Raw genomic sequence first — 23,692 nt, 5'->3', positions numbered from 1 at the left:
ATGGGTTCAATCCCTGGTTGGGGAACTAAGATCCTGCATGCTGTACAGCATGGCCAAAAAAAAAAAAAAATCATTCATAATAATGAGAAATTTAAATAACGGATTCTCCAGAATTACAAGATAACTATACTGAGAAGAAAGGACGAGAGGTAACAACCTAAATTTTTATCTTTCATAGAGATAAATTATTAGATAATGCCCCAAAGTGAAACATTTTAAGGCAGTAAATTACTACGAAGATGGTAAATATTAACAGCAAGATTTTTCAACCTCAGCACTATCGACATTTTGGCCTAGATTGTTGTGGGGGGCCGGCCCAGGCGTGGTAGGACGCTGAACAGCACTCCTGACTTCTACACTTGAGATGCTTATAGCAGTCTTCCCTCCCACTCAGCTGTGACAATCAAACAAGTCTCCAGACGACGACAAACGTTCACCGAAGGGGCAGAAGTGCCCTGGTTGAGAACCACTGGTTAAAAGCTGTTACATATAGGAAAGGAGAAGTGGAAGGCATGGGGAGCCAGAGACTGCAGTTTTTCTTAATAATCTCTAGAACTAATGCATGTTTAACTTTGAAAAAAAAAGTGTGTATTTCTGATATAGCTGACTGTACAAAAAAGTAAAACATATAGCAGAAACAACAGCACAATGATATACCATTTTCCATACCCACTAAGATAGATATAAACAAAAAGATTGGAAAAAAAAGAGTAGGTAAAGACGTTGAGAAACTGGAACTATCACACATTGCTGGTGGGACTACAAGTGAATGTGAAAGTGAAGTCACTTAGACGTTTCCGACTCTTTGCGACCCCATGGACCGTAGTCTACCAGGCTCTTTCGTCCATGGGATATTCCAGGCAAGAATACTGGAATGGGCTGCCATTTCCTTCTCCAGGAGATCTTCCCAACCCAGGAACTGAACCCGGGTCTCCCGCATAGTAGTCAGACGCTTTACCATCTGAGCCACCATGGTACACGATTCTGGAAAACAATTATGTCTCTTCTCATACCAAACGTGAACCAAAGTAATTACAGCTAGCTATTAAGTGTAAATTAACAATTTTAACATCTACAGTTTTGATTATTACCGGTTTTGTGCAGTGAATGTTTCCCTCTGAGGATGAAGATCACTGTAAACAACCCTGATGAGATCATGCTGACACAATGCCCCTTCTGTCAAGGCCATGGATCCAATTGTGGAGGGCTATAAAAACAAGGTTAAATATGAGATTGTGTCTTTAAAATAAAGTAAAAATCTGTAACATAAGGATATTTAATTCTGCTTCAACAAAAGGCAATTCAGACCATTTCTTCTTCTCTTTCAAAACCTCTTCAATTTTTCAATTATGTATGTTCTATAGCTCCTTTTAAAACATATATATGATATATAAAACTAAAAATACACTGTTTTGGTTTTTGAAATATTATGGAATGAATCTATATTTAGGACACAGAAAAAGAAAAGTTGCTTAAAAGAATAAAAGACTACAAATGCAATAACTTTAATTTGCTTCCAGAACTCAGAGCACTCTTGGGGACTATACATTCAAGCCCGGAGGTATGTCTAACTTCAGGGAGGCTGGTACTCTCATTAATCTTACATTAAGAAAGCAAGGTGTAGAGAGTTATAATCGCATACTACAAACAAGAATAAATATTATGATCAAAACTCTCTTTAATAGTGACGTAATTGATTTCATGTTTCTAAAGTTAGAACCATCAATTTGTAAATGTCTCACTACCCTCCATTTTATTTTATAACTTGATACACAGAACACAGTTAAAATCTAATATTCAGAAATGTTCTATGCTAAAATCAGCCTTGGTTAAGTAAGAGGCATTCTATTTCCAACGAAAAACAAAGTCCCAGGGGAATTAATTAAAAATAAATAGCTGCATTGAGCTATGAAGCAACTGGATACTGTTTGCTTTGAATCTAATTTTTAGACTACTAGTAAATTAGTTAATTTAAATGCTTTCCTCACAACTTTATGCACTAAAGGCCTGACAGACAAGAAGCTTGATTCATAACATATATCCTTAAAGAGAGCAGGCAGGAGTTCAGGTCAATAGGAGCCATCCACCTACATAATTATTAGTGTTCTCACAATCTTCAACCAAATAAATACTGGAAAAATCAGAAGTGTAAGGTTACTGAATATCTAGAATGCATCAATCAAACTACTTTAAATGGAAATGAAATAATTACTGTGTTAATATTCTTCTAAGTAGTTATTTTCCTAAAAAATAGTAAAAAATCAATCTAACATAGATCATTTCTAATTAATATGGATGATTTTAAAAATTTAAAGGAATATTTCTAAAAATTCATATAATAGAAAAGACCAGCGATGATACTGGTAGAAGAATAAAAAAGAAATAAACCAGAACTAGAGGAAAATTTTCCAATAATTAATTTCTATCTCTCCTGACAACAGCTCAGCTTTATATCACTAATAACAAACATCTACATTTAAAGAAACAAATCTGTAAAGATGTATTAGGAATAATTTATCTCTAGTAGAAACTGACTTTTGCTAAATATATTGATAATTTTAAAAAATTTTACCTCTCCAATCTTACTTACCTCATGGTATATTGATGGTTTGGATAAGGAAGGGATGGTAAAAGACAGAACTTTATTGTTTCCATCTTTATCAGCAATTTCCTACGGTTAAAAAAAAAAAAATCCAGAGATAATGAAATAGTCACACAAGTCTATTAAAATAATAATAATTGCTTTCTTAATTTAACAAATATATAATTGGCAATTGAGGAAGACTTTTAGAAATGGTAATAAAAATATTATTACCCTTGTGTATCTTTAACCAATTAGCAAATTTGAACACTTTGGTAGTTGACATGCTTTGGGAGACACTGAGAGATATAATAATACAATTAATCAAAAATACCATGAAAATAAAGACATGAAATAGGCACACATATAAATCCTCATGATAAATTTGCAGGCCAGCCAGGGAGATTACAAGTAATCACATCTTTTAGTAGAAACTAGCTGAATTTAAAAGATTAATGGAATGATAACAGAGACAATTAGCATAGCCCTGGCCCTAGGATGACATGCAAAACTGTGAAGTGTTCCACATTTTTAGAATAGGAGAAAATATTTGCAAATGTTACAGATAAAATATACAAAAGCTCATACAACTCAAGAACAAAAAAACAAACAACCGAACTGAAAAAAGGGAAGACCTTAATAGACATGTCTCCAGAGAAGACATACAGATGGCCAGTAGGCACATGAAAAGATGCTGAAAGTGCAAGTCGCTCAGTCGTACCTGACTTTTTGCGACTCCATGGACTATACAGTCCATGGAATTCTTCAGGCCAAAATACTGGAGTGGGTAGCCTTTCCCTTCTCCAGGGGATCTTCCCAACCCAGGGATCAAACCCAGGTCTCCTGCATTGCAGGCAGATTCTTTACCAGCTGAGCCACAAGGGAAGCCCAAGAATACTAGCCTATCCCTTCTCCAGGGGATCTTCACAACCCAGGAATCAAACCAGGGTCTCCTGCATTGCAGGTGGATTCTTTCCCAACTGAGCTATCAGGGAAGCCTCAACATCATTAATTTTAGAGAAACGCAAATCAAAACTACAACGAGGTACTCTCTCATACCAGTCAGGATGGCCATCATTAAAAACTCTACAAATAACAAATGCTGGAGAGGGTATGGAGAGAATGGAACCCTCCTACACTGTTGGTGGGAATATAAGTTAGTAAAGCCACTATGGAAAATAGTATGGAGGTTCTTCAGAAAACTAAAAATAGAATTCCCATATAAAAGATTAAAATTAAAGGTCTTAGCCAAGAGATCTACATTAAAAGAAAATCTTACAATTATTCAGTAATAAATTAATGACCTGAAATAAGCTACATATTAACATAATTATATGGTACTAGTCCAAGTGATTAATCATAAGTTCATACTTAATAGTTTTTACTGAACTACAGAAACATCCCTGTGATTTTTAAAAAGCATTTTATCTTTCACTGAAAAGGTCATGGCATTTATATCTACAGTCTTTGGCACCTCCAGTCTTCTACAGGTATCAGTAAAAACCTGCCTACAGACGCTAGCAATTAGAGGGGTGAAATGCCCCTCCTTCACCAATCCTTTTGTCTACTGTCTTATAATCTGTTTCTTTTAAAACCATATTAGTATACATGACTGGCATAAAATCCAGAGAGAGACTACCCTTAGTAGACCTAAAAAGGAAGGTGGTCAGAGAGATGAGTGGTTGTACAGCATAAAAGGAAGAAACAACAATAAAAGACAACTATCATCACCAAAACACAAACCCAAAAGAACTTTCCTTGAGAACCAGTTTCTGAGTTTAACGTGTCATAGGAGAGTATCAGTTGCCTGTGAACAATGGCCATACCTCTAATTTTGGCAGGAAATTGGTTTAAAAATCCCTAGAGAAATCATTTAACCACTCTGTAGTCAAACTAGTTACCACATCCGAGCCACTGTGTCTCAGAGAAAGTCTATACTAAGATGAATGGGCCTGATTTAAGTTATGGGATAAAATTTTAATTCTTTCCCTAAATTTCAAATTAAGTCAAATACTTTTGATTTTTATCCAGGTATATCTGTGAAGAAGGTGTTAGGCTACTGAAGCAAGGGAGAAGTGTTGGGGTGAGAAAAGAAGAAAAAAGAGAAATGAATACACCAAAGAAATCCAGGGTGGTAAGAAAAATTGAGAACCACAGACATGAGAGAACAAAGATATTAAGGGAATTAAAAGAAGATAGAAACCTGAGGTTATATTTATGATACATAATTGAGTGTTTTTAAAATAGTACACCATTTTTAAGGTACCAAAAGATAATTAAACCATAGCACCAACAAGTACTGTCAAGAACTTGTCAGGCATCCCAAAATTTTTTGCTTCATTTGTTCCACCACTGAAGTTTATTATACCAAACAATACAAATGAAAACTTACATCAATAAACATTTGCTAAGCACTAGAGACATGATGATAGATGAAACAAAATTCCCTATTTTCAAAGAAAAAAAATCAGGCAAGGTAGCAAAATAACTTTATACCTACACCAGCTTTTCATTAAAACTCACCTTTAATTATGATACCACTTCTATTACTGCTACTACTACTTATCATAACAGCGGTAAATATTCAATGAACACCTCAGGCGACACACTGAGCTCTTCTAACTGCTTTTAATACTACTATCAATGTTTACTTTCTGTTTCACAGATGAGGCAACTGACATCAAGACATTATGTAACTTGCTTAAATTTAAAACAGCCAGTAAGTGGCAGGGCCTATTTTTAAACAAAATACAAGTGACTTCAAAGGTGAGGTTTCTTCCTTCAGATTTCAGTGATGGAAATGTTCTTTAATATTTTTAAAGAGATAATGCTTAAGAGAAATGGTGCAGAAGAATATTTTTTGTAGACTAAAATGTTTTGTGAGGTACTTTGGTTGAGGTACCTCTCATCTACATAGTTTTATTATGCGGAGTGTTTGTTTACAGGGTATACACAGAATACAAGAATTCAAGGGGTTGGAATTTCAACACCAATGTTCTAAATAGGACACCATGAGAAAAAAAAACCCAGAATGTTTAAAGTACTTAAGAATTTCTTAAAAGAAAACAATTTCATGAACAATACAGTATCAGATACATAATGTTTTATCAAATGATTATTAAAAATAAACTTAAAAATTTTTAATGCAAGGCGTTTACAAATATTAGTCAATTTAGAAATCAGAAAAATAAGCCATAAATTAATAATTTCGTCAATTACAACAGCTTTACCTACTTTATAAAACGCATTACTAGCACACATTGAACACCTGTGTACTCAATTTAATTCAAATAAGTTAATCAATAGACATTTAAATTTCTTTTCCTCTAACTATTCTGTAAGTATTATTTCAGAGGACTTAAAAAAAAAATTGACATTTTCCAAACTATTATTTGCCACTTACCAAATTGTAAATTCCTAACAGAAGCGCTTCAATGCAACCATTACTCTGTCTGTCTCGGCTAACTGTAAGCCGTAAATAAACCCACATCAATTCTGGCAAGAACTGCAGTGTGAACCTCTTAAGTCGAACTTCAGAGCTACGATAGAGCTCAAACAGCTGGTGGCAGACAGGCTCCAGGAGCTAAAAAGAAAATAAAGTGCATTAGCTATTTCCATTCTTTTGGCTGTAACTGTGTTTTTTTAAAGGCACATATACTTGTATTTTAAAAATAAATTCTCAATATTAATTTTTGCTTATTCGAAATCAGTGCAACCAAAACCTCTCTATTTATACAGAAACTACACACTGAACTGACCAATTCTATAAGAAGTCGTTCATGTCCATTTAATATCAACATCTCTTTCAACACACTATACTATTTAACTTCTTAGATAATCAGTCCTTTAACTAATATACTAGTTTATAGTTAGTGAGTTTCTTTTTCTGTTCCTACCAACCTTACAATCTTCCATTTTTAAAAATTTCTATTGGAAGAAAAGAATGTCAAATGTCATTTTGGAAATAAACTTTAAATTTCAACTTTTTCAGTTCAGTCACTCAGTCATGTCCGACTGTTAGCGATCCCTTGGACTGCAGCATACCAGGCTTCCCTGTCCATCACCAACTCCCAGAGCTTGCTCAAATTCATGTTCATCAGTTGGTGATGCCATCCAACCATCTCATCCTCTGTCGTCCCCTTCTCCCCCTGTCTTCAATCTTTCCCATCATCAGGGTCTCTTCAAATGAGTCAGTTTTTCGCATGAGGTGGCCAAAGTATTGGAACTTCAGCTTCATCATCAGTCCTTTCAAAGAATATTCAGGACTGATTTCTTTTAGGATTTACTGGTTGGATCTCCTTGCAGTCCAAGGGACTCTGAGAGTCTTCTCCAAACCACAGTTCAAAAGCATCAATTCTTCTGCGCTCAGCTTTCTTTATAGTCCAACTCTCATATCCATACATGACTACTGGAAAAACCACAGCCTTGACTAGATGGACCTTTATTGGCAAAGTAACGTCTCTGCTTTTTAATATGCTGTCTAGGTTGGTCATAACTTTCCTTCCAAGGAGTAAGCATCTTTTAATTTCATGGCTGCAATCACCATCTGTAGTGACTTTGGAGCCCCCAAAAATTGTCAGCCATTGTTTCTACTGTTTCCCCATCTATTTCCCATGAAGTGATGGGACCGGATGCCATGATGTTAGTTTTCTGAATGTTGAGCTTTAAGCCAACTTTTTTACTCTCCTCTTTCACTTTCATCAAGAGGCTCTTTAGTTCTTCTTCACTGTCGGCCATAAGGGTGATATCATCTGCATAGCTGAGGTTATTGATATTTCTCTTGATTCCAGCTTGTGCTTCCTCCAGCCCAGCGTTTCTCATGATGTACTCTGCATGTAAGTTAAATAAGCAGGGTGACAATATACAGCCTTGACGTACTCCTTTTCCTATTTGGAACCAGTCTGTTGTTCCATGTCCAGTTCTAACTGTTGCTTCCTGACCTGCATACAGGTTTCTCAAGAGGCAGGTCAGGTGGTCTGGAATGCCCATCTCTTTCAGAATTTTCAACAGTTTATTGTGATCCACACAGTCAAAGGCTTTGGCACAGTCAATAAAGCAGAAATATAGATGTTTTTCCGGAACTCTCTTGCTTTTTCAATGATCCAGCAGATGTTGGCAATTTGATCTCTGGTTCCTCTGCCTTTTCTAAAACCAGCTTGAACATCTGGAAGTTTACAGTTCACATATTACTGAAGCCTGGCTTGGAGAATTTTGAGCATTACTTTACTGGCATGTGAGATGAGTGCAACTGTGTGGTAATTTAAGCATTCTTTGGCATTGCCTTTCTTTGGGATTGGAATGAAAACTGACCTTTTCATTTAAAGACATATAAATAAAATAGATTACTTTTATATTTTAAGACTGACTTAAATCTTGCTAATTGTATTTACTGGAAAGACTTTGAAAAGGAGGAAGTATACAGAAATAGCCCTTCCAATGTTTAACTTGATAATTTTTCATATAATATCACAAAATATAACATAAGGAACTTCATAATCTTAAGAAGAAAATGAGCAGTTTTAATAAACCGCTTCCTTCCTCCTAAACTTATACTGCTAATTTAGAATGGTGTTGCTAGAATAACTTCACAAAACTGCTAGACTACACAAAACTGCCTATGATCTTAAAATGCAGATAAAACACTGAAAGGAAACTATAAAATAATGTAAATTAAAATTTAACACCAGCTTTTTGTTTTTAAAAAAATTTTTATTGGTGTATATTGATTTACAAGGTTGTGTTAGTTTCAGGTATACAGCACAATGAATCAGTTACACATACACATATACCCACTCTTTATTTTGCTGAATCCTTTTCTTGTATTTATTAACCATCTAAAATTTAGAGAGGGCCTGACATCATTCAAACTGTGAGATTCAGGAAGTAGGTTCGTATTTTTTTTTTAAGAAGGATGAAACATACCATCTTGGCCCTCGGCAGTGCTCACAGAATTGTATTTGAATAAATTTGTTAAAGTTTGACAGACCTAAGGGATGAGCTTCGGCTTCCTTGGTGGCTCAGAAGGTAAAGAATCTGCCTGCAGTGTAGGAGACCTGGGTTCAACCCCTGGGTTGGGAAGATCCCCTGGAGAAGGGAATGGCTACCCACTCCAGTATTCTGGAGTTTCGTAAGACAGAGGAGACAGGTGGGCTATAGTCCATGGGGTCACAAAGAGTCAGACATGACTGACATGATTGAGTGACTGACTAAAGCATGAGCTTAGGTATAACAGGGGGAAAAAATTACTGGACTAGGTCAAAGTTATCATTTGACATACTAAAGGAGGAGTATTCACTGTTAATGGTTGCCATGAGAGAGATTCTTCAAATTAGACATTTTAACAAAATATCCACTCTTTTTTAGACTCTTTTCTCATATTGGTCATTACAGAATTATTGAGTAGGGTTCCCTGTGTTATATATTAAGTCCATATTAGTTATCTATTTTACATATAATAATGTAACAGTAGCTTTAAAAAAAGGAATAATTCAGGGACTTCTCTGATGGTCCTGTGGCTAAAGCACCATGCTCCTAGTGGTGGGGGCCCAGGTTTGATCCCTGGTCAGGGAACTAGATCCCACATGCAGCAGCAAAGATCAAAGATCCTGCATACCTCAATTAAGACCCCGTGCAGCCAAATAAATAAAATAAAATAAATTTTAAAAAAAGGAATAATTCAGTAATTTATACACTTCTATTCTAATTGATAATATATATACACACTTGTAAAACTGCTTGAATGTAGATATATGTTTCTAATAATGTAACACTTCAGAACAGAGTCATTACTTTCACAATAGTAAATTAAAGTCAACAAATCCTACACTGCTTGTACAGTTAATATTATTTAGATGACTTAAGCTTAACTCTTAAGAACTCTAAAGCTAAAAAAATTTACATACTTTCTAGTCTACTAACCACCAAATGCTTTATATGAAATCACTATCATAGAATTTAAAATCTTAAAAATCATGCCAACTCTCCCCTTACACTGAAGTCTAGACCAGTAAGACAATTTGCCCAAGGTCACAGAAATTAGTGGTGGAGAAAGACACCAGAATTCAGATCTTTTGATGTTTTCACTATACGACTCTTCTTATACCAGAAAGGAGGTGGAGGAAGAGGTGAGGATTGCTTAATTTCAAGCAGTATAGTCTATGTAGTGCCAATAATGAAGTAATGAACTCTTGAAAATGGCCAACTGCTGGTAGCTTTTTAAAGTACTGACAACAACATTCAGCTCTTTAGAGGAATTAAACATTGTTCCCTTCATAAATTTAAGAATTGAAAATATATGTCTATGTTTTAAATCTAGTTCCTCTTCAGTAAGATGCTAAAATTGCCTTCTCTAAATTTCACTGGCTGTGGTACTATTATGATTTGTCTATGTTATAAAGACCTTATTTCCTGTCCTTAGTAGCAAGTACGTTAGCATGTAGAGACCGTATTTTAATAAGCACTGCAAAGAAATATAGATTAACCAAAATTAATACTTTTTTTGTTTAAAAGGAGGGCAGAGGAGTGACTGGCAATCCAGTAAATTTTCATCAGATACCACTGCAAAATAAGACTATTAAAAACTTGCCAATATACTGTTAAAATCTTTAATTCCAAGCGTATGTATCATGCATCATGTTCTCAGTTTCTCAGTATCAGAAATGACCTCCCCACAGAGTTTGAAAAAGAGCAAGGTACTTCCCTGGCAGTCCCCCTGGTTAGGACTCTGTCCTTTCACTGCCAAGGGCCTGGGTTTAATCCGTGGTTGGGGAACTAAGATCCCACATGCCATGTGGCACAGCATATAAATAAGTAAACAGACAGAAATATAGGTAGATATGGCTTCCCTGGTGGCTCAGATGGTAAAGAATCCTCTTGCCAATATAGGAGAGGTTCAATCCATGGGTTAGGAAGATCCCCTGGAGAAGGGGATGACAACCCACTCCAGTATTCTTTTCTGGAGAATTCCATGAACAGAGGAGCCTGGTAGGCTACAGTCCATGGGGTTGCAAAGAGTCAGACATAACTGAGCAACTAACACTTATACTTAAATGGTGCTATCACCTACAGCAAAAGATGTTAAGAATAACTTACACTTTTCTCAAACTTAGCAAATAGTTTTGACATGATAATTACTAAGAGGCATGCCATATGATGAATGCATTGAGAGCAGTCTGGGTGGAATAATGGAGACTGAATCCAAATATGAGTGGGTAATGAAAAAATATGAGGAGAGGAAATGAGCACAAGTAGGCAGAGGCTGAACAGCAATACTATAAAGTTCACTGGGAAGGGGGACAGGAAAATGTTGTAGATAAAATAGGAGGCAAATCAAAGAAGGTTTTTAAAAAACAGAATATTGTTGTTTATCATATTCCTTTCATCAAGAAAGGAAAAAAAAATCAATAGAAGAAAAATAGCAGGCAATTGCAGGAGCAATCTTTGAGGTGGTTAGAGAAGATGAGATCCAGGCCTAAGTGCAAAAGATAGTTTTTGATACAATCTGAGACACTTCATCCACTGAACAGCAGAAATAGCACGAGAGTTTGACTAGAGATGCTGGCAGAGTGGCAGATTTGAGTAGGAAAATAGTTTCCAACTATTTCCTTCTTTTATAATGACACAGAAAGCAAACTGAAAATGAGGAAGAATGGTAAGTGTGAGGAAAAAATGGTAACAGTGGGAAAGTGTACAATGAACTATTATATGCTCATTTTTAATTCTCAGTCCTGCATTTAAGCGGAGAAAGTCAACAAAACTGTTTTCTCCAGGTACGATGAGCTGCTCAGGTACAAGCATGAAGCAGATGGATAGGCGGGTTTCATCCAGTGCTGAGATTCTGCCCGAAGAATGTGAATGAAGGGGCTGAGAAGGTGTGCGAGGGAACGACTGTAATGAGGGACCGAGGAATGTGGCTAAGAGAAGAGGGAAGTTAGCAATTAAAGCATACAGAAGCAGCAGGGTCAATGGTTTTCTGGAAGTCGAAGAAGAAGAACTGCTGCAGTGACTAAGGGATCGGGAAGGAGGGAAAGGAGAAAAAGAAACATGTTGGTCTAGAGATTAAACGAGTTATATAGTATAGATTGGTCATGATATGGAATATTAAACTTCTACAGGAATTTCCTGGCAGTCCAGTGGTTAGAACTCGGCCAGGGAATTCCCTTCATGTATTTCACTATTCTTCTAATCAATATTTACTAGTGATAAAATACTACATTCTAGGGAATTAACATACATATATCTATATATATATAAACAGATATAAAAATATATAACCGCTGCCCATGAAGAACTTACAATTTAAAAAGAAAGCATAAAACAAATATATTTTAATAAGCAAAGCTTAATGTTAAGACAAAACAAGGGAATACATACATTCAGTATTCACACAGAATTCTGAAAACTCCTGACCAAGAAGGATAAACATATGTGTCCATTACCATACCTAAAGTTACAAAACATTCAAAAATACATAGCAAGAGAAAAAGAAGCAAATGAGTCCTGCGGTTGCTGCTACAAATAGCAACAGATGCAAGCTCAACTGAGAGCCAATCCAAGTTTAGGAGATAGGAAAGAAAGAGGTCAATAAGCAAGCTTTTAGTGATAGGACAAAAATGAAGATGCACTTTAAGTTAAGCTGCTGGTTAGGAGATGATTACCTGAACTTCTTCAAACTCACTCCAGTACACAGCAGAGGCACTCTTGGAGGCTGTATCTGGGAAGATAAGAAGCTACTTTCCTGTGTGTTCCTTTCATTTAATTTTAAAGCATACATGAATCCAGTGGTGATAAAACTGTATGTCATACTATTGTGTTAATGGAAAGATAATGTGTGTATTTTGCATAAGTTAACATATAGAGTCAATAGCTGCACTATATTTCCCCTTCTAGCACAAGGCTAAACAATAGCAAACTCTTACTCTAAGTTTATTGATCGTGACTATTTAGGCTTTCTCTGGTCATTTTCAAGCTAAATTTACTAGCAGCAACATTTCACGTTACCAGTTTCACTGAATTCTCTGATTACAGTGATTACACAGAGTTCTATACTGTCAATAGAAGGACTGCAAACAATACTTAAATAAATCTCAAACAGTGTATGGCTAAAATTTAGATTCCAGGAAGGAAACGTTCCAAAACATGAAACAAGGAAAGTTTCAAATTAAATAAATACTCTCCTAAGATGGAGGTCACTCAAACCAAGAATTAAAATATGCCGTCCTCAACTGGAACAAATTTAATCAAAACATTAAAAAATATGGAGAGGGAGGTCATGGGGAAAGCCAAAGCAACTATGAGAATGAAAAAAAGCAGAAAGAAAGTTTTCCAGTCCCATTGGAAGGATTAAACAAAAAAAAGGAAAACTACAAAACTTACATATATGTGTTTTAGTACACGTATTTCTTATGTAGTACAATGAAATCATTTTTCTTATAAACTGTCCTACCTCATTATTTGAGTCTTGAATAACTTTATAGAGGGCTGGTACCAGTGTTTTTTTCCGGTGTAAAGTTGCTGCATAATTGGTGATCTGGGTGTCAGGTAATGCCTAAAAGAAACATCAAAGGAAACTTAAAGTGAACTTAATATTTGAGAAGTCAAAGACTTAAATTTATATGAGTCCCTCTCAAAAAAATTTATAACAGAGTCAATTAAGAAAAGTAAGAAATAATTAATACATGAAATAACCATGAGCTAATAAAACAAATAAATTAGGATGTTATACAATTCTTCTAACTAGTCAACCATGAGAAATGATTAGAAATCACATATTACACAAGCTTTGCTGAAATGAGTCACTTTAGTAAAAAAAACCAGCGAGGGATATATTTCAATTCCTGTATTTTATTTTCACAAAACACTTATTTCTATACTGTTAATAAATTATACAGTTTTTAGGCAAATTAATGAGTGATTTTTAATCACAGGAAATAAAAACATAAGGCACAAATTTGATATCCATGCTTTATTAAAGCTTGGAGGCTTCCTTTCTTTTATTGAATATATCTTAAAATTTATATATTACCTGATCAATCCTAACAACTAGATTCATTTTTACGTAGTATCTTCTGGCCATAATTCACATTATTTGTTGTTGTTGAGTCACTAAGTCATGTCTGACTCTTTGTGACCCCATGTACTGCAGCAGAGCAGGCTTCCCTGTCCTTCACTATCTCCCAGACTTGTTCAAACTCATGTCCACTGAGTCGTTAAAGTCATCGAACCATCTCTGTTGCTCCCTTCTCCTCTTGCCCTCAATCTTTCCCAGCATCAGGGTCTTTTGCAATTATTCACATTAGTGTCTTTTTAAAGAGGTGCAATTATAGAAACAAGTTATTTCATATTTTGCCATTCCCATTTTATAACTTTTGTGTCAGTTTCTCCATGAACACATATACACTGAATTACGACATACAGAATCATATGACACATTCTCATTCTCAATGCAATTTACCTTGAATTCTGATAACCATTCTTCCACAACACCACGTTCAGTTCCCAGCATCTCTTCTACCTTCTATTCCTCTTTTCTGGAAGAAAAAAAAGGGGAAAAAAAAAAAAGGCACTGAATTTGAGGACAGGAAATCATGTGTGCCTTTCATTGAAGGAGAAACTCATCTAGTGCATATTTTAGATAAGGAGGCTTACTTTTAGACTGCCTTCCTGAAAGTAGCTTCAGTAGTGTCTGACTCTTTGCAATCCATGGACTGAAGCCTGCCAGACTCCTCTGTCCTTGGAATTCTCCAGGCAAGAATACTAGAGTGGGTTGCCATGCCCCGCTCCGGGGACCTACCCGACCCAGGAATCGAACCTGTGTCTCCTGAATCGCAGGCGGATTCTTTATTGCTGAGCCACCAGGCAAGCCCCAGTTTCAGACTAGTGTTCAATTAAAACAAAATTGTTTATAAAGAAATAAGTTCTATCTTTAATGATATGTTTGAAACCTAATTTCCTAATGCTTTTATATTTTCCCCAACAACTATATTCCAAAGTAACAAAATCTAGTTTACTAAGTAAAATCAAATTGCACATTACCCAAGACAAACGTACAGTCCATGCCTAGTGTGTATGCTTAGTCGCTCAGTTGTGTCCGGCTCTTGTGACCCCACAGACTGTAACCTTCCAGTCTCCTGCGTTCATGGGATTTTCCAGGCAAGAATACTGGAGTGGGTTGCCATTTCCTTCTCCAGGGGATCTTCCCGACCCAGGAATCGAACCCAGGTCTCCTGCATTGCAGGTAGATTCTTTACCAACTGAGCTACAAGGGAAGCCCTGCTTTTACCAAATATACAACTGGAATAAGTTATACATAATAGAATAAACAATGTGACAGATTTTTACAAAGGTAAAAAAGTTAGAAATCAAGGGTCATGTATGTATAGCAAAATGATGATAAACATATACATACATACACACTATACAAAATAAGGCCATTGAAGAAGGTAGATTTATGTTTTCTAAAATGGAAAAATGTCCAGGTAGAAAAAGCAAGTTGTATAATAGTATATAAGTTATAATTCCATTAAAAATTATGTAAATGTGAAAAGCTGGGAGGAAAAATACATACATTATTCAGTGACTTTATTTTTCTGGGCTCCAAAATCACTGCAGGTGGTGACTGCAGCCATGAAATTAAAAGATGCTTACTCCTTGAAAGGAAAGTTTTGACCAACCTAGACAGCATATTAAAAAGCAGAGACATTACTTTGCCAACAAAGGTCCGTCTAGTCAAGGCTAAGGTTTTTCCATTGGTCGTGTATGGATGTGAGAGTTGGACCATAAAGAAAGTTGAGTGTCAAAAAATTGATGCTTTTGAACTGTGTTGTTGGAGAAGACTCTTGAGAATCCCTTGGACTGCAAGGAGCTCCAACCAGTCCATCCTAAAGGAGATCAGTCCTGGGTGTTCATTGGAAGGACTGATGCTGAAGCAGAAACTCCAATACTTTGGCCACCTGATGTGAAGAGCTGACTCATTTGAAAAGACCCTGATGCTGGGAAAGATTGAGGGCAGGAGGAGAAGGGGGCAACAGAGGATGAGATGGTTGGATGGCATCACTGACTCAATGGACATGAGTTTGAGCAAGCTCTGGGAGTTGGTGATGGACAGGGAGGCCTGGCGTGCTGTAGTCTCTGGGGTCACAAAGAGTCGGACACGACTCAGTGACTGAACAACAACAAAAAGTCCCACATATATTTGGAACTATTTATGAGCTATTATTCCCAATTTTGTACCAGGACTGTAATATTTTCATTACTGTGGCTTTATAATGCACTTTGTAAATATACAGTCTATGGGGTCACAAAGAGTTGGACACGACTGAATGACTTAACACTTTATAATAGTACAAGTCCCATATTAATTTTTTCCTAAAAATGTATTTCATTATTATTGCCTGCTTTATTCTTCTAGTTAAATATTAGACTTCTACTGATAACTTTCTTTTCTATACTCCATCCTCATAGGAATTAAATTTACAAATTAATTTCAAATGACATCCTCACATCATTGAGTCATCCAATACAGAAGCACAGCATTGCTCTTTATTAAAAATCTTCTTTTTTATGGCTGTATAAATTCCGTGTTTTCTTCACACAGATCAACACATTCAAATTAAGTTGATTCCTACGTAAAATCTTCTCTGTTGGTTGGTTCCAGATCCACTGTGGATACCAAAAGCCAAGGATACTCAATTCCCACAGCCGGCCCTCCCTATCAGCAGATTCAACCAACCATGTACTGTGCAGCACTGCATGTATTTACTGAAAAAATCTGAGTATAAGTGGCTTTGCTCAGTTCAAACCAGTGTTGTTCAAGGGTCAACAGTTTATAGTTTCTTGTTGCAACTGTGATTCTTTTTCATCATTTCAAACTAGCTATTGTTACACACACAAAAATAAATACTTTAAAAAAAAATCAAAGTGAACAAGTTTTTAGATAAATATTTAAAATACTGAAGATGACTTAAGATTTATTTCTATGTTTTAGGAAATATCTATACTTTGACTACAACTGACTTCTTTATAGAAAAGGACAACAAAAAGCAAGTACAATTAATCAAAAAATTTTCAAATTCTTTACAAAGAACATCAACAGTTTTTAAAATTAAAAAGAAAATCAAACATTATTTTTTGAAAGAAGCACAAAACTTTTTAATCTGATATTTACTTTAATGGAATCCCCGATACAGAGCCCAGAATATACATTTTGAAAAAGTTCCCCCAAGTAATCCTGATGACTACCTTCAGTTAAAAAAAAAAAAGTATTACATCGAAGTTAAATTTCTCATTGTTTTTTTAAATTTCTCATTTTAAATTTCTATATGGTATCTCCCATAAAAACAAATTTGCCATGTCAAATCACTTTAGTTTCTATCAATACTGTTTTTTTATGTGACTGCAAGTTAATTAACTTTAGACAGGAGAATATAGTGGTGATAATAATAATTATAACCCAAACACCATACTTCCCTGATTTTATGATACTAATTTTAAGATAGCAGTTTATTAACAAATTAAGAAATAATTCTTTATTAAAATGAAACAAAATGCTTAATTAAAGGATAAGAGCACAAGCTTATCCATATAATCCCATAAGACTTTTAAAAATTATCCCTTACATTTCTGGCCACCTTTAGTCTCTTTACACTTGCCACACTCTCCTAGTTCTCTGTATATGGCTGTTCAATGTTAACCTCTTCACAGAAGTCCCCTGTGTCTACTCTATTTATATTGGCTGCCTCCACATGCTCTTCCCTCCAACCCTTAACACTCTGTCCTTTCCTTCATATCATTTTAGCAAAATCTGTAAATAATCTTTTTTTTAAAATGAGGCATAGCTCATGTACAATGTTCTAATTATTTACTTATTGTTGGCCTTCCCACTAGAATTTGTACTTCACAAGGATAGGCAGTGTCCCAAGTGCCAGGCACATAGAAGGTACTCAAACATCTGATTTAATTATTTGTGCTCATGAACTCAATTTATTTAGCACCTTCGCAATGACACTTATTTTTGGTCACAACAAAACCTGAAATATCTTCTGCATTTTCTGTTTAATTAAGCTTAATAATTTTATTTTTTCCAAATTAAATACAGATGGAAACTAAGAGCCTCTTTCAAAATCATCCAGAAACTTCTGACAGGCAGATATTCTCCCAGATACATGAGTCATTCATACTAACCTTGCTCAGGTCTGAAATTAGAGACAGAGATCTGGCAATTTTGCCGTCTTTGAATTAACTGCCATGTGTAAGGCAATCTTCTGCTGAGAAAATTATTACTGCAAAACTGTATTATACTGTGATATTTTGTAGACATTTTTTTTTTTTTGGTAGACATTTTAAGTAACAATTAGGGGCAAAAATTCAGTTAACAATTCAACCCTATGTGGTTTTACTAAAATCAACTGAAATGATAACTGACTAAATGAATACACAAAGCTAAATTCCCAAAACACCAAATATGAATGATTACTGCTATTTCAAAATTTACTTGCCTGGCTGCTGAAAAGCATATTTGGGCAATATACATCTTGATTTCAAAAATGTGAAAAAACGTGTCTTGAAAGTGAGAAAAAAGAGAGTTATCAGTGAGCCTTTTAAGTATAAACACTGTATCAGCTGCTTTTGGACTTTATCTGATTTAATGACAGGAAATAGAATGTAGTGGTTTAGCCTCAATTTTTGTCTCAGTAGACACTGTTTCACCCCTACATTTTACAAGTTTATTAATTCATTAAATTCAAATTTATTACATAAACCCATTAAATTCAAGTTTCTTATATAAGCCCATTTCATGTTAACAAATAACATTTTAAAAAGAAACTTTCTTTTTTCAAAACAAAAACAACTATAGTGACAAGAATAGTGCTGTTTTACAATTTCTGCAAATCTTATACTTGCCTCTGCATCCAATCTGTTGCTGGAAATCTTCAAGGTATATTCACCAAAGAATGACAGTGAAGAAGAAGTCAAATACTATCTTAGTATTAGTATGAAAATCAGGTTTAACTCCACAGATCCACTTAAAGGATTCCCAGAACACATACTGAGCACAGACTCTGGAGCCAGATTAAGCTTCAGGTCACTAACTCTAGCTATGTTTATTTTTTTAATTGAGTTATAATTAACATACAATATTATATTTGATATTTTTGATATGTATAAAAATTTGGTATTTTTATACATTATGAAAAGATCACTGCAATAAGACGAGTTACCAACCTTCACCACACAAATTTGTTACGATATTATTGACTACATTCCCTATGTGTGCATTACATACCTATGACCTATTTATCTTGGAACTGGAAGTGTGCACATCATTCTAACTATGTTTAAATCATCGTACCCCCTTTCTGCTGCTACTGCTGCTGCTAAGGTGCTTCAGTCGTGTCCGACTCTGTGCGACCCCATAGACGGCAGCCCACCAGGCTCCCCCGTCCCTGGGGTTCTCTAGGCAAGAACACTGGAGTGGGTTGCCACTTCTGTCTCCTTACTAGCTATACTTAAACCCTGTGTTTCATTTCTTTCATTTCAAAAAGACAGGTAATAGAGTTCCTAAGGTAAAGGAGATCAGTCCTGGCTGTTCACTGGAAGGACTGATGCTGAAGCTGAAGCTACAATACTTTGGCCACCTCACGTGAAGAGTTGACTCATTGGAAGAGACTCTGATGCCGGGAAACATTTGGGGGCAGGAGGAGAAGGGGACGGCAGAGGATGAGATGGCTGGATGGCATCACCGACTCAATGGACATGAGTTTGAGTAAACTCCAGGAGTTGGTGATGGACAGGGAGGCCTGGCGTGCTGCAATTCACGGGGTCGCAAAGAGTTGGACACGACTGAGCGACTGAACTGAACTGAACTGAAGGTAAACACTGTACAAACACGGTAAACACTGAGCAGTACATAATTAATCTTCAGGATACTATGTACTATAAAACACCTGTTATCCCCATCTAACAGATAAGAAAACTAAAGTGTAAAGTTTGAGTGATCCACACACGGCAACACAATTTAAGTGGCAGAGCTGGAATTTGAATTTAATACCTACTAAAATCTATGGTTGAAAGATGTAATTGTTCCTTTCTCACAGCTCATACTTCACCCCCCAGAGCTGTCTATGTTCTGACCATATTTACTTCTCAGGGTCTCTATCACTTCATGCACACCTTCACACCAGGGATTCTGTTCCAGCCTGTAGTGCTGTCCTACAATAATTATGCCAATCCTGTCAGTCTCAGCAGGCCTTTCTTGACCACTTTATCTAGACAGAAGTCCTTTTCCCCTTTTCCAACAAAAACAGTTCATTTTCTTCCTATGGACATGGATTTTATACCTTGCTTATAAAACCTTATTACTTATTGTCTATCTTTCCTAACAGATTACAAATTCCATGAGAATAGAAAGGTCCTTTTCTGTTTTGCTCGCAACTGAGTGCTCACTATGAACTCAAAGCTAACAAGTATTTTATGGTATCCAGACATATCACAGGTACTTAATGTCTATTTGCTGAATCAATGAACCGCAAAGCTTATATGATCTTGGACAAATAACTTAAACCCTTTGGGCTTCAGGTCGCTACAATGATAAGTTACTTTCTAAATCTAAAATCCTAAAAATATATTTTAGTGCCCTCTTTTGTAACCAGTAGACTACAAAGAAAAAATTTAAATATATGTATTTAACTAGAATCAGCATCTTTTAGCATTTAGAGGTGGCTATGAACATAGTTATTAACATACTGCAAGTCCTCTTTTTATTTAAATAGACAATACAGAATTCTGAAAATCATTTCTTCTGCTGCATATTACACTCATCCCATGACTTGGTATATAAAAGCTATATTTAAAAGCAAAAATCAAGCTGATGTTCTAGCATGCAGATTGACTCAGGCCCATACTGCCTCACTTCCAGAGTATGAAACAAAAAAGGCTATCACAGAAAATGACTATCTTTTCAGTGACCACGGAAATGGCAACCTTTATTAGTAAGATCTGAATAAAACATAATAAAAGAAATAAAGTGCTAAAATATGATCTTAAAGAGATCAATAACTACTTGTCAGAAAGCAAATTCACAAACTTGTACAAGTACAGTTAAGTTCTCCACTACCTACACAGATATATATTGTATCTTATCTGATCATCAGGATATATATTCTTCTTTAGAAATGGACAATTTAGAGAGAACTAGGCTTCCCTGGTAGCTCAGATGATAAAGAATCCACCTGCAATGCAGGAGACCGGGGTTCATATCCCTGAGTCAGGAAGATTGGGAGAAGGGAATGACTACCCACTCCAGTATTCTTGCCTGGAGAACTCCATGGACAGAGGCCCCTGGTGGACTACAGTTTACAGGGTCACTGTAAGAGTTGGGCACAACTGAGCAACTAACAGGATATAACAGGCAATAGGGCCTACTAGTTATAAGGAGTACAGGCTTTTGCTCTAGACTGCCTGAGTTTGAATTCCAGCTCCATGACCTACAACTTATATTAACTTGAGAAAGTTACTTAACTAATCTGTGGTCTCAAATCCCTCATTTATAAAATGGAGATTACCTATGTCAAAGAATTTATTTTAAAGGTTAAATAAGTTAACAGACAGCAGTGAGCTAAACGATGATAACTGCTCTCAAGGACTTCTAAAGGCTCTCAAGGATTTCTAATGGACCAAAATTATTGGATAAAAAAAGCTATACAATTATCAGGGTGACATATGACAGTAAAAAATGGTTTTGTTACTGCAAATTTTCAAACAAGGTCATTATCTATCTACATATTTCAAGGTATAAGTATGAAACAAAGCACTTAATACATGCTATTATTGTAAATACCAAACTCTAAGTAAAACATTAGAGCTGCACTGTCCAGTTTTAAAATAAAATTTAAAAATCAATTCCTGGGAATTTCCTGGCTGTCCAGTGGTTAAGACTCAGAGCTTTCACAGAAGAGGGTCTCAGTTTGATCCTTGGTCACAGAACTAAGATCCTATAAGCCACATGGCATGGCCAAAAAATTTAGAAAAAAAACTGTACTATTAAAAAAAAACCCACCAATTCTTTACTTGCACTAGCCATATTTCAAGCACTTAGTAGCTGCATGTAGCTAGTGTCTCCCATATTAGAAGCACAGACGTAGAACACAGACATTATCAAAGAAATTCTATAAACAGCACTGATCTAGATGTAGTTAGACAACACAATTATGCTGAGTAAACTCAATAATTTAAGAGCTACAAAGTTTAGGAAACAAAAAGTTTTAAAGACAACAATTAAAAAGGAAACACTTTCAAAAGTAAAATTAAAAGGCAATAATTAAGATGTGATTATTTCAAGTCTCCTAGGTAAAAACTGCTTAGTAAATAGAAGCTACCCACCAAAAATTACCAAAAATTCCAACCTGTCTAACTATGGGAACTTCATTCTTTATCCTTTAAAAAGTTAAATTCTATAATTTTACCTCTGTTGTAAGATCAGTGTTCTAATGGAGGAGGTGGCACAGGAATGCAGCAGAGTTCAAGTGTGGAATTCATTTGTTGAGACTTAAATATTTTCCAACTCTACAAAAAGTGAAAATGAAAAACTGTGAAATACCGAGAGAGAATATTATCAAGAATGTAAAGTAAAGGAGAAAGAATAATTTTGAAAATACATTTATAATACAGTTTACCTAATTTAAAAAATTATTAGGATTATTTTTAAGTTTTCTATTATGACCAGGAGATACTCAAATACCACTATCAAACTTATTTTTAAAACATCAGATTTGGAGAAAAGTCTGAGTTTTATTTCAAATTTACTATTAAATATCTATAAAGACTTCGAGTAAGCTATTTAAAATTTCTGGAGGTTAACCTGAATAATCTACAAAAATAAGTTACTTCCTAGTCAAAAAGCCTATAAATCCAATTTTTGAAACATTACAGTGATCTTACACACACACACAGACGTAACAATCAATAAAATTTTAATGTGTAGCATAAAATAGAACTTAAATAATAAATATAAATAGCCACATTACAATTTTGCATGAATTTCACAGACTGAAAAGTTTATCATTTTGAGAAAGAACACAGAAAATGCTACTACTTGAAGTTCAAAAACATTAAAAATTATTTTCAAACTGCTTAAAGTATACTTTAAAAAATGAAAGAAAAGAAAAATACTTTTCTCATAAAGTCATAACTACTATCATGCAGTTGCTGACCACATTATACTCTACTTCTTTGATTCAAAATTCATCACAACTTCAGAATCCAAAACATCAAGAGTAAATTAACATTTTGAAATAGTTCATCACAAAATACTTTTTTAATACAAGGAATACTGCAATAAAATTCTCTTGGAGTTAAATGACGTTATCACTCTAAATTCTCCAAAATTGTACTCGCTTCGGCAGCACATATACTAAATTCTCCAAAGTTTTTCAAACTGAAGGTGCATCGGGAAACCTCCTACTCCAAGACTGGCAGCTGACTTTTCATCTCTTACACACTGGGCTATCCCATGAAATTTTTTATTTCATGAGAAGTTTTGCCATGGGGAAAAAACTTGAAAAGGACTGACAGAATGTCTCTGGAAAGATATACAAGAAATTGGTAACACTTTGGGAAGAGACATTTGATGTTAAGGAGACTGTCTTTTTGAACTTTGGGAATTTGGAACCACCGAGACAATTGCCAGATTTTGAAGCAGTGCAGGCAGGCAGACTTGAGAGCTATGCTGGGAAGCTCTGTAGAGATAGGTCTCTGACAGACTTTCAAAGTTAAGGATACAGATACTAGGCTTTCAATTGAGGAAAACAAAACCAAACAAGAAAACCCAACAGGGCAAACAATAAGAAAACTGAGTCATTCAGAGTATGTTCTTTAACTACAAAAATAAATAAATAATAACAATAATCACTCAGTCATGTCTGACTCTTTGTGACCCCACAGACTGTAGGCTGTCAGGCTCCTCTGTCCCAGAATTCTTCAGGCTAGAATACTGGAATGGGTAGCCATTCCTCTCTCCAGGGGATCTTCCCAACCCAGGGACTGAACCCAGGTCTCCTCATTGCAAGCGAATTCTTTACCAACTGAGCCACAAGGGAAGCCCATAATTAACAATAA

The 23,692-nt window shown here is 35.4% G+C and overlaps 1 protein-coding gene, 1 long non-coding RNA gene and 1 other non-coding gene across 5 annotated transcripts in view; 2 read left to right on the top strand and 1 right to left on the bottom strand.

Annotated features, from left to right (window-relative positions):
* LOC133060978 (uncharacterized) overlaps positions 1-5,251 on the top strand; it is a 38,165-nt gene extending 32,914 nt beyond the window's left edge. Inside the window, exon 5 of the long non-coding RNA XR_009693881.1 lies at positions 4,613-5,251. This is a non-coding gene — a long non-coding RNA (uncharacterized LOC133060978). The remainder of the gene's footprint in view (positions 1-4,612) is intronic.
* HYCC2 (hyccin PI4KA lipid kinase complex subunit 2) overlaps positions 1-23,692 on the bottom strand; it is a 57,044-nt gene that overhangs the window by 20,610 nt on the left and 12,742 nt on the right. For all 3 annotated transcript variants that reach the window (XM_061149019.1, XM_061149017.1, XM_061149018.1), the window contains 6 exons: positions 22,042-22,141; positions 14,034-14,109; positions 13,026-13,127; positions 5,985-6,164; positions 2,591-2,671; positions 1,092-1,207 (listed from right to left, as the gene is read on the bottom strand). In XM_061149019.1, coding sequence (XP_061005002.1) covers positions 1,092-1,207; positions 2,591-2,671; positions 5,985-6,164; positions 13,026-13,127; positions 14,034-14,084 — 530 coding nt within the window. In that variant the 5' untranslated portion in view covers positions 14,085-14,109; positions 22,042-22,141. The remainder of the gene's footprint in view (positions 1-1,091; positions 1,208-2,590; positions 2,672-5,984; positions 6,165-13,025; positions 13,128-14,033; positions 14,110-22,041; positions 22,142-23,692) is intronic.
* On the top strand, positions 3,013-3,114 carry LOC133061130 (U6 spliceosomal RNA). The gene has a single exon (XR_009693958.1). It is a non-coding gene; the product is annotated as a U6 spliceosomal RNA (small nuclear RNA).

The sequence above is a fragment of the Dama dama genome, chromosome 8 (genome assembly GCF_033118175.1).
Source record: "Dama dama isolate Ldn47 chromosome 8, ASM3311817v1, whole genome shotgun sequence".
Taxonomy (NCBI): domain Eukaryota; kingdom Metazoa; phylum Chordata; class Mammalia; order Artiodactyla; family Cervidae; genus Dama; species Dama dama.
The sequence above is the reverse complement of the archived record's forward strand: the minus strand, read 5'-3'. Positions and strand labels throughout refer to the sequence as shown.